The 16,114-nt window shown below is 36.7% G+C and overlaps 1 protein-coding gene across 2 annotated transcripts in view; it reads left to right on the forward strand.

Annotated features, from left to right (window-relative positions):
- The window catches only part of KNL1 (kinetochore scaffold 1), a 71,189-nt gene that overhangs the window by 33,709 nt on the left and 21,366 nt on the right, over positions 1–16,114 (forward strand). For both annotated transcript variants that reach the window (XM_049104377.1, XM_025473173.3), the window contains exons 9-13: positions 2,490–2,542; positions 3,367–8,259; positions 10,462–10,585; positions 11,008–11,075; positions 11,454–11,552. In XM_049104377.1, coding sequence (XP_048960334.1) covers positions 2,490–2,542; positions 3,367–8,259; positions 10,462–10,585; positions 11,008–11,075; positions 11,454–11,552 — 5,237 coding nt within the window. The remainder of the gene's footprint in view (positions 1–2,489; positions 2,543–3,366; positions 8,260–10,461; positions 10,586–11,007; positions 11,076–11,453; positions 11,553–16,114) is intronic.

A 16,114-nucleotide genomic window follows, 5' to 3' on the forward strand; every position in this document is an offset into this window, starting at 1 on the left:
AGTACCGGGATCCCTGGGTGGCGCAGCGGTTTAGCGCCTGCCTTTGGCCCAGGGCGCGATCCTGGTGACCCGGGATCGAGTCCCATGTCGGGCTCCCTGCATGGAGCCTGCTTCTCCCTCTGCCTGTGTCTCTGCCTCTCTCTCTCTCTCTCTCTCTCTCTCTGACTATCATAAATAAAATTAAAAAAAAAAAAGACTTATTAAAAAATAAGTCTTAAAAAAAAAAAAAAAAACAGGGATCCCTGGGTGGCGCAGCGGTTTAGCGCCTGCCTTTGGCCCAAGGCTCGATCCTGGAGACCCAGGATCGAATCCCACGTCGGGCTCCCGGTGCATGGAGCCTGCTTCTCCCTCTGCCTGTGTCTCTGCCTCTCTCTCTCTCTCTGTGTGACTATCATAAATAAATAAACATTAAAAAAAAAAAAAAAGAAAATTTAAAAAATAAAAAAATAAAAAAAAAAAACAAAGTACCTAGTCCACAAACTGTTATAATCCATGACAGAAAAAGAACTTGCATTAGAATGTAAATCAACTATGGCAGTTACCTACTGTTTAGCTAACTGACATTTTTTTCTTAGCAAAGCTTTCTTGATGAAGGAAATATCACATGATTTACATTGGCTGGAAGCTCCTTATTTCATCATGAATTGGTAACAAGCAGCTCACAGACTGGCACCACACATTAAGTTGTACTGGCTTAAATGGAGCCTTCTCTGACAAAACCAAGGGGTCACTCAGTCCTGTAATGTCATAATACCCCTTTATTTCTCACTTTTTGAAGAATTTATCACATTGTATCTTAGATATTTACTTCTGGGTCGTTTATTAAAGTAGGAACTCTGAGTCCAGAAATTCTGTCCATTCTTTGTGCCTTAGTGTAGATAGTTGAGTTTGGGACACATAATAGATTCTGAGTAAATATTTTTGAATAAGTGTGGAAGCTTGATATATAAGTAAGATTTTTAGCAAAAAGCCTGTAATTACTTCATCATATTCAATTGAGGTTGCCATAAACTCTTTAGATGTTCTAAAGATTTTTGTGATGAGAATTGGGCATTTTATGGAAGTGTTGAATCACTGTATTGTACACCTGAAAGTAATATTACACTATATGTTAACTAACTGGAATTTAAATAAAAACATTTTAAAAATATTCTAGAGATTTGCCTTTAAACTTAAGTATTATAAATGTATTTCCTGTTTTATTATAGCATCTTAATCCCTTCCTTATTTCCAAAGTCTAAATCTTTATATTTCCAAAATCCTTCCTTATTTCCAAAGTTACCTAAATCTTTATATTTCAATTCTAAAATGTGCTGAGTCTAATCTTCTATTTCCATTCTCATTTTCTCTTACCAAGAGATTCTTACCTGCTTGTATGTGCACTATTACAGCAGCTCCTAATTGGTTTATCTTCTCTTGAATCTACTTTTTTCTCCTTCTCTGGAGTTATTTTTATAAAATGCATGTCTCATCATGGTAATATCTAGATTCCTTAACATAGAATAAAAGATGCTTCAAAATCTTACTCTGACATTTCAGTCTTGTGAATTAGTACTCTTTACCATGTAACCTCTACTATCCAGAGAGTAAAAATAAAGAAGTGAAGGGGGAAAGAAGTCCAAACTTTCTACCTTTAAAATTCCCCCTTTAAAATTACGTTTGAAAAATATTTTAGTCACATAGAGAATATAATAATCTAGATCTCTCTGTCCCTAAAATGGGACTGTTATAAGTTTTTATTTTTTAAGACTTATGTAGGGGTGCCTGGGTGGCTAAGTTCATTAAGTTTCTGAATTTGGCTTAGGTCATGATCTCAGGGTCCTGGGATCGAGCTCCATCTTGGGCTCCATGTTTGGCAGAGACTGCTTCTTTCCCTCTCCCTCTGCTCTTATCCTCCCTAGTGTTCTTTCTCTCTCAAATAAAATATTTAAAAAAATAAAAGATTGATTGATTTGAGAGAGAGAGAGAGAGTGAGAGACGGGGTGGGGGGAAGCACACGATGTGGGAAGGTGAGGGAGAGAAGCAGACTGCTGCCTGTCAATCTCAAAACCCTGGGATCAGGATCTGAGCTAAAATCAAGAGTTGAAGACTTAACCAACTGAGCCACTTAGGTGCTCCAAGGGACAATTAGAAGTCTTTTTTTTTTTTAATTTTTATTTATGATAGTCACACAGAGAGAGAGAGAGAGGCAGAGACATAGGCAGAGGGAAAAGCAGGCTCCATGCACCGGGAGCCCGACATGGGATTAGATCCCGGGTCTCCAGGATCTCGCCCTGGGCCAAAGGCAGGCACCAAACCACTGCCACCCAGGGATCCCACAATTAGAAGTCTTGATGAAATTTAGTACCTAAGCCCTTATGAAGGCCTCAGTAACTGATAAAACTTCAATAAATACTCATAAATGATGAAGAACCTACAGAAAGAAAAGCAGGCTCTTGGTGATATATGTATTTTTGTTATTGACTGTAGTTTTTCCTCCTTTTCAATAGGGATGAACACATTGCTTTCTGCTCCTATTCAGACTCAGATGCAACAGAGAGAGGTAGGAGTTCATGCATGTGCCTTTTCATTTATTCTCCCTTATAGTTAAGACACACAAAAAATAATGTTATGGCATTGTTTGGGGATTACTTACCAAAGTTGACCAGCATAGACTGGAAAACTTCCTACCTTTTCAGTTAACTAAGGACAGTTCAATTATTGCCAGTTTAAATAAGGAAATATATTGATTATGTCAGGACTTCTCAAACTATAATGGACATATGCAGGATTTTGTTAAAATATAGATTCCTTCTCAGTATATCTCGGGCACACCTTGAGATACTATACTTCCAACAATCTCCTAATGATACTATACTCTAGTGCATTACTTCACAGACCATACTTTGAGTAGCAAGGAATTGGACTGTTTCCTTACAAATAAAACCACTGCATTAAGATTCAAAGAGAACCCAACTTCCAAGAGTAGAGTGTACTATAAATTAGCCATCATGCTCTTAGCTCTGAGTCTTTTTTTTTTTTTTTTTTTTTTTACTTAGAATGACCTAATATCTATCGTAATTAGAATTTTCATTAGAGTTGTATTTGATATTCTCGGTCTTTTTCATTTTTAGTCATTCTAGTTGATGTATAATTAACCTTGAAACTTTTAATTTATCCAAAAACACTAAAAGCATTTACAGACTTTGAAAAAAAATGTAATAACAAATTACATGCTACATACCACACTGATTCAAACAAACCAGTGTATCATGAAACCATCTTTGAGGATTGTTTATATTAAGTACTCTGATGTAGTACATTTTGTAAAAACCTTTCTGAAAGTTTGCATTTGATCTGATCTCCTATATTTTGCTTTCACTGTAGATTTCAATTACAGAACACAACCATGAAATGAAACCTGCAAATGACCAAACAGTCATCTTTTCAGATGAAAACCAGATGGACCTAACAGCAAGTCACACCGTAATGATTACCAAAGACCTGTTAGATTGTACTAAAAGTGAAAAGTCCATTAAGATAGATACCGCATCATTTCTGGCTAACTTAAAGCTCCATACTAAGGATTCAAGAATGAAAAAAGAATTAAATTTTTCCATGGATCAAAGCACTTCTTCAGAAAAGAAAATACATTTTAATGACTTCATAAAAAGATTGAAAACAGGAAAATCTAATGCTTTTCCTACAGGACCTGATAAAGAAAATTTTGAAATATCTGTTCATCCCATAAAAACAAAGAAGGCCTCTTCTGTACATCAAATGCATGTATCTCTTAGGGTAGATGAAAATAGTAGTAATACAACTAGAATCTTCGGAGAACAAAATGATGGGATGAATTTCACTCAGTGTCATACAGCCAGTATTCAGACTTTGGTTCCCACATCCAGTAAGGCCAGCATAGGGGAATTTAAAGGTGATGATATTACAATTTATGGCAGTGATTTTATGGACTTGACAACTAACCACACTATACAGAATTTACCCTCAGCAGATAATTCATCTAATAAAGAAAATCAAACTCAGAATGTCATGATGGAGGTTAAAGCTCCAGGAGGGAAGACAATCTTTAATAAACTGAATATTCCTTTTCAAACCCCTTTAAACCCTAATGGTGAAATACATATTACCAAAAGTCATATTACAGGGACAGAAACTCACACAAGCACACAGACTTCTAACCAAGATGCCAGAACATTGACTATAATCCCAGAATCTATATGTTCCAGTCCAGCTACTCAAGATTATAAGACATTTTTCTATTCTAGCAGTAATAATGCCATGGAACTGACCACGTGTCTCTCGGGTATGAGAAAAGAGAAGAATTTGCTGAAGAATGATAATTATTCTAAAATGTATCCCAATCCAGATGCCATCTCTCTTCTTACAGAGAAAACTATTTATTCAGGAGAGGATAGCATGGACATTACGAGGAGTCATACAGTTGCAATAGATAATCAGATTTTTAAACAAGATCAGACAAATATACAGAAAGCAGACACATCAATATCTGAAAAAGAAATAATGCTCCAAAATCTCATAACCATGTCAAAGGACGGGAAAATGAATATAAATTGTAGCTCAGTTCCTCATATATCTAAGGGAAGATTACAGCAGAGCCTGGCAAACTCTTTATCTATTTCATTGACTGACAAAAAGACTGAAATCTTCACAGGTGAAGATATGGATTTGACTAAAAGTCACACAACTAACTTAGGAAGTCAAGCTCCACTTACATCTTACAATGTAACATCTGAGAATACCAGTAAATTTCTCTCTCACAGCAAAAGCCCTTCAGGTGAATGGCAAGAAATGACCAAAAGTCGTATTGAACCATCCCAGCAGCCAGACATAATATCTAAAAACATCCCAGTGGACACCTGGGGCAAAGAAAAAGTTCAAGTTTTAGAGATTGCACCTTATGTTGATAAAGATTCTCCTCAATCAGCTGATATTAATCAAGACATTGCAATAAGCCATAGTATAGTATACTCTGATAGAAATCTTGAGAAACAAGTAGCACTAGGAAATAATAGAAATACTGTTCCATGTGAGCAATCTTTGTTTCCTACTTCAGAGTCATTATTTTCATTAGAAGGACAGTCTAACATGAAAAATCATAATATTGCTATTAACAGTTACACAATGAAATCTGTGCCAGGCCAGAATTCTAAACTGCCTGAGCCACTGAGGAAAGGTGTAGGCAATCCAACACCTGACTATTCTCATGACAAAACAATTATTTGTTCAGAGGAGGAACAAAATATGGATCTAACCAAGAGTCACACTGTTGTCATTGGATTTAGTCCTTCTGAAATACAAGAATTGGGTAAGACTAATCTAGAAAATACTAACAGTCTGCTAACAACAGCAAACAGACAGACAGCTATAAAAGTTGAAAAATGTTGTAAAAGTCCTATAGAAAAAACAGGAATATCTGTTTCTAAGGATAACCTAGATGTGATAGAGGACAATAGCATACAGAAACTTGGATTTTTGAATGAAAAGCAAGATGTCAAAATTTGTGGAAGAAAAAGTGTTGGCAGACAAAAAGTTGATAAGACTATTGTATTTTCAGAGGGTGATGAGAATGATATGGATATCACCAAGATTTTTACAGTGGAAATAAATCATAAACCTTTATTACTTGAACAAGATTCCCATTTGGCAGGAACTTCTAAAACTGTTTTGTATGAATGTGGGCAAGATGATGTGGAGATCACTAAAAGTCACACAACTGCCTTGGAATGTATAACTGTCTCACCAGATAAAATAACCAGTAGGCCTATGGACAAAACTGTAATGTTTGTAGATAATTACAATGAACTGGAAATGACAAAGTCTCACACTGTTTTCATTGACTACCAAGCAAAGGAGAGGACTGTGAGTATAGACAAACTTGACACGGAACTATCCAAAAGAAGAAAAAGCATAGAAAAGCCAAAAATGACACCTGCTTCTGCTGAGGAGAGTGTTTCCTTTCTGGAGAATGGTGAAAGTGACCATTCAGCAGCAAACGTCAATAAGCTAACACTACTGAGGGAATGGTCTAATAATGGTCCTATAGAGAAAGCAGTAGCTGGTGATAACATGGAAGTATCTAAATTCACCATTTGGAAAAATGGCAAAGATGTACAAAAGCCTGAATTTCTGAATGACACTATATCAGACAAAAGTCAGAGAAGGAAAAGCCTTAGACTCAAAAATGACAAGATTGCTGCATTTTCTAAAAATGATGATGATATGGATATCACCCAGAGTTGTACAGTGAAAATAAACTATAAAAGTGCCCCAGAAGATAGAGAGGATTCCCATTTGGTGCCTTTGACAGGAGCTTCTAAAACTGTTTTGTATTCATGTGGGCAGGATGACATGGAGATGACTAGAAGTCATACGACTGCGTTAGAATGTAAAACTGTCTCACCGGATAAAATCACTACTAGGCCCATAGATAAAACTGTAATGTTTGTTGATAATCATGGTGATCTGGAAGTCACCGAGTCCCATACTGTTTTCATTGATTGTCAAAACACAGAGAAAATTAATCAAGAGTGCCCTAAATTTGGAATAGCTACAGGAAAACCCTTGGGTATTTCTTTTCATAATGATGGTAGCTCTGTTCAAGAAATCACTGAAAAACAAGCATTGGCAGTAGACCAGACCTATATACCGGAAAAAGCCAGAATTGGAAGCTGTCAGTTAAATAGTACAGATAGAAGAAACATGGACTTTACTAACAGTCAAGCAACTGCTACGTGTGGATCCAGTGATAATTATTCCTGTTTACCAAATGCTATTTCCTGTTTTGATAATTTAGAGGGGAATGTCATGTCCTTAAGTAATAAAGATAAGAAAGCCAGTAACTGCCCAGTGCAAAATGATCTTTCTTATGTAAAGGATTTAGCCAATGAATATTACTTGAAACCTGAGGGACTGCCTCCCTCTGCTTGTTCTTTGTTAAAGAAAGAAAAAGTGACTCAAACCAATACCAATGGACAGTTAGACTGTGTTACAACAGTGCTTAAAGATCAAGATATGATTAAGGAGTCCCAGAATCTAATAGCTAATCAAACTTTACAAGATAGTCAGGAGCTGGCGGAGATGATTAAACCTAATTCAAATCGAGTATCCTTTAAACCCCCAAAGGATCAAATGGAGGGCTTTGTTGATACCACGGAACATAATTTAAAGAAGACTGTTGTTGATAATGTTTGTGTTACTTCTCAGCCTCATCTCACAAGCCAGGTACCTCCATTACCTCAACAAGGACGGATAATTTTGAATAAAGATGAAACAATATCATCTAATTCTGGAAATAAGAATTTAAATATTGTTATAGGAAATTCCTTTGTACCCACATGTGAAAACGAGGCCAAAATGCTCAACAATGATAAACAATTTACCATAGTCTGTAAAAATGAGCTGAGGAAAAATACTAAATGTAATACCGATTTCCACAGTAATTCAGACTTGACTAAGCAAGTTATTCAAACTCATACTAATTCTAGAGAAGCATCAGATACTGTAATTGCATCTAATACAAGTTTTAATAGTGTCAGATCAAATCTGAATAATTTGAATGGAAAAACTGAAGAATTTTTAGATTTCCAAACTCCCCATATTCCATCTTCTCCAGAGCAAATACTTGCATTAATAAACAAGGCACACAATCATATGAGTATATTGCAAGCTACAGAAATACAGAACATTAACCCAGCGCCCAGCAATGTTGAAGATGATAAAGATGAAGAAAGCAAAATTTCTCATAATGGAGCTGAAACCAACTCTGTACCACTCATGACAGTTGTAAAAGATAAAGTGAAGAGATGTTCTTTGGGAATATTTTTGCCCAGATTGCCAAACAAGAGAAATTGTAGTGTCACTGGTATTAATGACCTGAAGCAGATTCAAGCAGACACAACTGATTTAAATCACTTAGAAATTCAGCCAGTCTTCAGTAAGGAGCCAAGCATTGAATTTGTTGCAACTAAACTGACCTTAAGTCCATCTCAGTATATAAATGAGGAAAACTTTCCTATATATCCTGGTGAGATTAATTCCTCAGATTCTATTACCATAGAAACTGAGGAAAAGGCTTTGATTGAGACATATCAAAAAGGGATTCCACCATCTGAAAATAAGATAAGAGAAACCTGCAGTAACCAAAAAAGAACCTGGGTACAAGAAGATGATGATATTCAGAATGAGAAAAAAATCAGGAAAAGTGAGATTAGGTGTAGTGATACTACACAAGATCAGGAGGTAAGCTCTGTCTTAAACTAAGGAATGTGGTGGGTCTTTTTTTAAGTTATGAGTATTGAATTTTAATTTTAGTCTTGGATGAGCAGGAATTGGTCATTTCCAATTATAGGTCTAGAGAAATATTCCTATTTAGAATGTTAAGGAATTACTTGACTAACAGCTAGACTTAAAAACAATTTGAAGTGACAAATCATCACAAAAAATGAAATAGGAAATAGAACAAAAATTAATGTTGAAATTGTGTAATTTGTCATTATAGTTTTGCATAGGAGACTCTCTAGGCAGAGTATATGTAGCTTGAAAAGTTATCTTCAATCTAAATATCTGGAGAGTAAAAAAGCCTTTTTGTTATGTAAAGTGCATAAAGAAAAGCTTGCCTGAATTTTCTTGGCTAATGAGGATTTGTAAAATCTGAGAATCTATTTCTTTAATGGATGAGAAAATGCCTGGGTCAAGCCCAGTATCTCAAGGTGAAGAAGTGAGATTTCGAATTTATGGAAGAAGTCATAGATCTTTTTAAAAGTTGAGAGAACACTCATTTGGACAACTTGAAGAGAATAAAAGCTGTCATTAAAACTGAGTAACTCAGGTGGAGAAATGAAGATTAGAAAATATCAGGTTCATAGAAAACAAAGTTTAAACTCTAATACAGGGCAGCCCAGGTGGTTCAGCGGTTTAGCGCCTGCCTTCAGCCCAGAGCCTGATCCTGGAGACTCGGGATCGAGTCCCATGTTGGGCTCCCTGCATGGAGCCTGCTTCTCCCTCTGCCTGTGTCTGTGCCTCTCTCTCCCTCTGTGTCTCTCATGAATAAATAAATAAAATCTTTTAAAAATATATTTTAAAAAAACTAAGACAAGTAAGCTTAGAAAAGTATTTCAGTAGTTCTATAAGATGAGGTCCTGAGGAAATGGTTCATCTGTGAAGTTTTGAGACAGTAGTATCAGTGATTTAAAAAAAAATTTATAATTGGGACACTGGGGTGACTCAGCATTTGAGCGGCTGCCTTTGCCTCAGGGTGTGATCCTGGGGTCCTAGGATCAAGTCCTTCATCGGGCTCCCTGCATGGAACCTATTTCTCCTTTGCCTGTGTCTCTGCCGGTCTCTCTCATGAATAAATAAAATCTTTTAAAAAAATTTATAACTGAACAGACTTTATGAAAATGAATATTTTTTGTTCAGTAGATATTGAATATCCCCTGTGTCCTGTGTACTGTTTAGTTGCTGGGAATTCATCAGTGGGAATTTATAGAAAAATCTTTTCTAAGGAGAGTACATTCTAACATTTAGATAAGGGATATATTGTCCTCAAAAAAATACATAAATAGGTAGATGAAAATGGCATTTAAGGCTGTAAAGTCAAATGGTTAAAATGGTAAAAGCAGCATATCACTTATTTGACATCAGCCAAAAGTGTCTTGGTCATCTGGGGAAAGAAGTACTAAATCCTGGAAATAAGTTTCTTTGTGTTCTATCACAAGTCCCTTGAATAGCCAATATTCTGTGCTGGTTTATTTCAGTGTGGTAGCCCTGACCCTGGTGGCTAGTAGTTGAATAATTGAGTAGGTCAACATTTGTCAGCTTATAGGATCTGGCTTTAACTTAGACATCTGAGAAACAATTTGCTCATATTGTATAATGTACAAGCTGATTTCTATATATTCTTAAATAAAATTATTTTTAATTCTAGAGGCACCTAGAGTGGCCCTGTCACAGGAGCATGTAACCCTTAATGTCAGGGTTATGAGCTTGAACTCCAGGTTGGGTGTAGAGATTACTAAGAAAAATAAATAAACTTTTTAAAAAATTAAAATAAAATTATTTGAAACTTTAAAGGCCTAATAAGTTGGGATACCTGGGTGGCTCAGCAGTTTAGCGTCTGCCTTCGGCCCAGGGCATGATCCTGGAGTCCCAGGATCAAGTCCCACATCAGGCTCCCTACATGGAGCCTGATTCTCTCTCTGCCTATGTATCTGCCCCTCTCTCTCTTTGTCTCTTATGAATAAATAAATAAAATCTTTAAAAAAAATAAAAAATAAAGGCCTAATAAGTTGCTTGTTACTATTCTAGTTTGTTACTAAGGGGTTTCATATAAATTATAGATAAATTTTATGTTGAAGTAGTATTTGTTAGTGTTCAACAAACAGTTATTTTAAGTATAAAGAGTCGTAACTTAGGGCTGATAATGTTCCTTAATTATTTCAGATTTTTGATTACCATGCTGAAGGGGATATAGATAAAAATGCTAACAGCCTGAGCAGAACCCCATCTAGTTGCAGCAGTTCTCTGGATTCGATAAAGGCTGATGGGACCTCTCTGGACTTCAGCAGTAAGATCTTTATGAAAGCTAAATAATAGAAGTCATCTGCTTACTTGACTAGTAATAAATGTATTTCAGTTCAGGAAATATTTGAAATTTATGTAAGCTTTTTGGGAGTTATACATTGTTGACAAGTAAAATAATTTTAATTTATTTTTAATTCTTAATTATTTTAATAAATTGAGAAATGATAGAGCATAAAGGGTAATGTTCTTAAGACCATAAAGGGTAATTTCCTTAAGAAGCTTATAATTAGTAAAGAAATATTAAATGGGGCCTTAAAACGGTAGCATAATCTGCCCTATAAATGACTTTTCCCAAAAAGATCTAGCTACAAGATCATGAACTGCACAAAAGCCTGAATGATAATTAAAATTAAGCTTACAGTTTATTTTTGATTAGTTTATTACCTAAATTTACCTTACTTCTAGCACAGCACAATAGTCAAATGGAATCACAGTTTCTCAGAGACACTATTTGTGAAGAGAGCTTGAAGGAGGTATGTCAAACTATTTCTCATTTCTAATGCAACTATATTTCCTCTTTAGTTTTCACTTTTTAAATTTTTTTAAAATTATGATATGTTTCATCTATACAGAAAATTAGATTTTTTTGTTCAGAACCCAGCATGGTAATTAATCATATGGATTAGAAATCACAGTTAGAAGATCTATGTTTTGTTGTTTATCAATTCTTTTGTTACTGAATAACCTTAAGAAATAATATTAGATAAAAATCTGTTCGTGTATAGCTTACAAATATTTGGATATTTCCACAAATATATGCAAAATACTATGAGCTATTTAGAAACAAAATAGGGTGGTTATAGTAAAATGAGCTCACTTTGAAAATTGTGCAAACTTTTTTCTCTCCTCAGAAACTCAAAGATGGGAAAATTACAATAAAGGAGTTCTTTATACTTCTTCAGGTCCACATTTTGATACAGAAACCCCGACAGAGCAATCTCCCAGCCAAAGTAAGTGCAATTTCTTGGCAAAATAGTTATCTCAGTTAAAATGTATTTTACTTGTTTATCAAACTGTATCAAAACAAGTGTTATTCAAAAATAGAAAAATAATCTAAGGAAGCATTTTTTCCTACAGAAAGTTTTTCTAAGGATGCCTGGGTGGCTCATCGGTTGAGCATCTGCCTTTGGCCTAGGTCATGATCCTGGGGATCCAGTCCCACATCAGGCTCCCTGCAAGGAGCCTGGTTCTCCCTCTGCCTGTGTCTCTGCCTCTCTCTGTCTCTCTCATGAATAAATATATAAATCTTTAAAAAATTTTAAAAAAGGAAAAGAAAGTTTTTCTACAGTAAATACATTGTGATTAGCATAAAAATTGGGTTTAGGAGGGGTTGCCTAAGTGGCTCAGTTGGCTAAATGACTCTTAATTGCAGCTCAGTTCTTGATATCAGGGTTATGAGTTTAAGCTTTGCGTTGGGGCTTCAACCTGGAGCCTACTTAAAAACAGAAAATTGATGTTTTTTTTTTTTTAATATTATAGATTTTTGATAAGGTGAAATTTTATTTTTTTCTCATTCCTTGCAATTTATTTATTTGAGAGAGAGTTTGAGCAAGACAGAGAGAGCACACAGAGGAAGAGGGAGAAGCAGACTCCCTACTGAGGAGGAAGCCCAATATGGGCTCTATCCCAGATCATGACCTGAACAGAAGGCAGATACCCAGGTACCCCAGCAGAAGTTTTTAGTAAACATTTTTCAGAATCATAATAAGATTACATAATATTTGAATTACACAAACTCAATTCAAAAGATTAATAGAAAAATTTGAGTCACTTAATAGGAATATCTTAAGTCTGTCGAACATTTACAAAAATTAGTTATGCCCTTGGCCACAAAGAAAATATTAACTAATTGAAAAAAAATGAGAGATTTGATGGACAATATCATCTGATCTTAATCCAATAAAATTAGAATTAATAAAAGGACTAAAACATTCTTAGCTTCTTGGAAATTGAGAAATACACTTGTAGATAACTCTGAGATCATATAACAGTCTTAATCAAGAATGTTAAGAAAACAAAGTAAACGGGATGCCTGGGTGGCTCAGTGGTTGGACGTCTGTCTGCCTTCGACCCAGGGCGTGATCCTGGAGTCCTGGGATTGAGTCCCACATCGGGCTCCCTGCATGGAGCCTGCTTCTCTCTCTGACTCTCTCTCTGTGTTTCTCTCATGAATAATAAACAAAATCTTAGGAAAAAAAAAACAAGAAACCAAAGTAAAGGAGGATATATAATACCAAACCTTATGGAACATAACAGCAAATATTAGACTTTTGGTAAATAAAATGTAAAAAAAATAAGAAAACCCTTAAAGAGCCTAATTTAAAAAACAGAAGGTTAAAATATTGACGGTTAAGAAAGAAGACGTGTGGGGCACCTGGGTGGCTCTGTTGTTAAGCATCTGTCTTCGGCTCAGGTCGTGATCCCGGGGTCCTGGGATCGAGTCCTGTGTCGGGTTCCCCACTGGGAGCCTGCTTCTCCCTCTGCGTGTGTCTCTGCCTCTCTCTCTGTGTCTCTCATGAATGAATAAATAAAATCTTATAAAAAAGAGAAAAAGAAAGAAAGAAAGAAAGAAAGAAAGAAAGAAAGAAAGAAAGAAAGAAAGAAAGACATGCTCAGAGTTTTAAAGAAATTTTTTAAAGATTTTATTTATTTATTGCTCCCGGCAAGGAGCTCAACACTGAACTCGATCCCAGGACCACGGGATCATGCCATGAGCCAAAGGCAGGTGCTCAACTGCTGAGCCACCCAGGCGTCCCAAAAAAAATTTTTTTCTTAAGATTTTATTTATTTATACATGAGAGACAGAGAGAGGCAGAGACACAGGCAGAGGGAGAAGCAGACTCCATGCAGGGAGCCCAATGTGGGACTCAATCATGGGTCCCCAGGATCACACCCTGGGCTGAAGGCGGCTCTAAAACACTGAACCACCCGGGCTGCCCCCCAAGAATTTTTTTAATTAATCAACTCTGACAACAAATTTTAAGACCTAAATTATTTTTTAGCAAAATATAAATTACCAAAATTAAAAACTGGAAAACTTTTATTATTGAAAACTTTATAATTTACCATTAAAATTGTCACTAGAACCAAATGAGTTTTTTTTTTTTTTTTTAAGACTTTATTTATTTATTCATGAGACACAGAAAGACAGGCAGAGACATAGGCAGAGGGAAAAGCAGGCTCCCTGCAGGGAAGCTTGATGTGGGACCAGTACCCCAGGATCACGTCCTGAGCCAAAGGCAGACGCTCAACCACTGAGCCACCCAGGCATCCCCCAAATGAGTTCTATCTAATTTTTAAAGAATGGACCTTCACAGGGATGCCTGGCTGATTAAGTCAGTAGAACATGAGACTTGGTTTCAGGATCATAAGTTTAAGCCCCACATTGAGCATAGAGCTTACTTAAAAAAAAACTTTGAGATAAAATGGAAGGAGAGTGGGAAAAGAAACAAAGAAGGGAGGGAGGGAGAAAGGGACCAACACAAATATGGACATTTGGGGCAGCCCTGGTGGCTCAGCAGTTTAGCACTGCCTTCAGCCCGGGGTGTGATCCTGGAGACCCGGGTTCACATCCTGCATCAGGCTCCCTCCACGGAGCCTGCTTCTCCCTCTGCCTGTGTCTGTGCCTTTCTCTCTCTCTCTCTCTCATGAATAAATAAATAAAATCTTTAAAAATAAAAACAAATATGGGCATTTGGTTTATGACAAAGATGCCACTGCAGAACAGTGGTCTTTTCTATAAATAGTGTTGCATTAATTGGGTATCCATAGGAAAAAAATGACCCTTGACTCATATTTCATATTATACACAAAAATCAATTTTATAGAACACCAAAAACACAAGTGACAGAAATTGGTCTTCCTCAAAATTAAAAATTGTGTTACATGGGGCACCTGGGTGCTTCAGTCAATTGGGCATCTGATTCTTGATTTCATGGTCTCAGGGTTGCGAGATCAAGCCCCATGTTCGGCTTCCACTGCATAAGATTCTTTATTCTTTCTCTCCCCTGCTTACTCACTCTCTCCAGAAAAAACAATCAAAACACTTCTGTGCTACAAATGGTATCATCAAGAAAGTAAAAAGACAACCCACAGAATTGGAGGAAGCATTTGCAAATCATACATTTTATAAAGGACTTGCATCCAAAATATATAAAGAACTTTTTCAACTCAGTAATAAAAAGACAACCCAACTTAAAAAATAGTCAAAGGGGGCACTTGGGTGGCTCAGTTGGTTGAGCATCTGCCTTTGGCTCAGGTTATGACCCCAGAGTCCTGGGGTCAAGCCCCACATTGGGTTCCTTGCTCCTTGGGGAGCCTGGTTCTCCCTCTCCCTCTCCCTCTCCCTCCCCTGGCTTGTGTGCATTCTCTCTCTGTCTCTCTCTGTCAAAAAAAAAATAATCTTAAAATAGTCAAAAGGATCTGAATAAACATTTCTCTGAAGAACATATAAATGGCCAGTAATTCTAGGAAAACGTGTTTAGCATCATTAGTCATTAAGGAAATGCAAGGTAAAACCACAGTGCGGGGCAGCTGGGTGGCTCAGATCATTGAACAACTTACTCTTGGTTTTGGCTCAGGTCATGACCTCAGGCTTGATCACCAAGTCAGGCTCCATACTCAGCAGGGAGTCTGCTTAAGATTCTCTCTTGGTCCCTCTCCCTCTGTCCCTCCCTCTGGTCAGGTGTGCTCTTTTTTTCTGTCTCTCTCTCTCTAAAATAAGTGAATCTTTTAAAATAATAATAAATAAATAAAACCATAACGAATTACTACTTCATACCGACTACAATGGCTGCAATCAAAAAGACAGAAAATAGGGGATCCCTGGGTGGCACAGCAGTTTGGCGCCTGCCTTTGGCCCAGGGCGCGATCCTGGAGACCCGGGATCGAATCCCACATCAGGCTCCCGGTGCATGGAGCCTGCTTCTCCCTCTGCCTGTGTCTCTGCCTCTCTCTCTCTCTGTGACTATCATAAATTTAAAAAAAAAAAAAAAAAAAAGACAGAAAATAGGGACGCCTAGGTGACTGACTCAGTAGTTAAGCACATCTGCCTTTGGCTCAGGTACTCGACTCCAGGATCGAGTACCACATAGGGCTCCCTGCATGGAGCCTGCTTCTCCCTCTGCCTATGTCCCTGCCTCTCTCTTTCTGTGTCTCTCATGAATAAATAAATACAAATCTTAAAAAAAAAAAAAAAAAGAAAGAAAGTGTTGGCAAGGATGTCAAGAAATTAGGATTTTCATACATTACTGGTGGGAATGGCACACCCACTTTGGAAAACAGTTTGGCATTTCCTCAGAAGGTTAAACATAGAGCTATTATATGATTCAGCAGTTCTAAGTATATTCCCAAGAGAATTGAATATATACATGCACACAAAAGTTGTACATGAGTACTGGTCATAATAGCCAAAAGGTGAACTGACTACTAGTTACTTGGGGCTGGGATGGGGGTAGAAGAGAATGAAGAGTGACACCTAATGAGTACAAGGTTTTTTAATAGGGGATGAAAA

Source organism: Canis lupus, chromosome 30 (assembly GCF_003254725.2).
Source record: "Canis lupus dingo isolate Sandy chromosome 30, ASM325472v2, whole genome shotgun sequence".
In the NCBI taxonomy this organism is placed as follows: domain Eukaryota; kingdom Metazoa; phylum Chordata; class Mammalia; order Carnivora; family Canidae; genus Canis; species Canis lupus.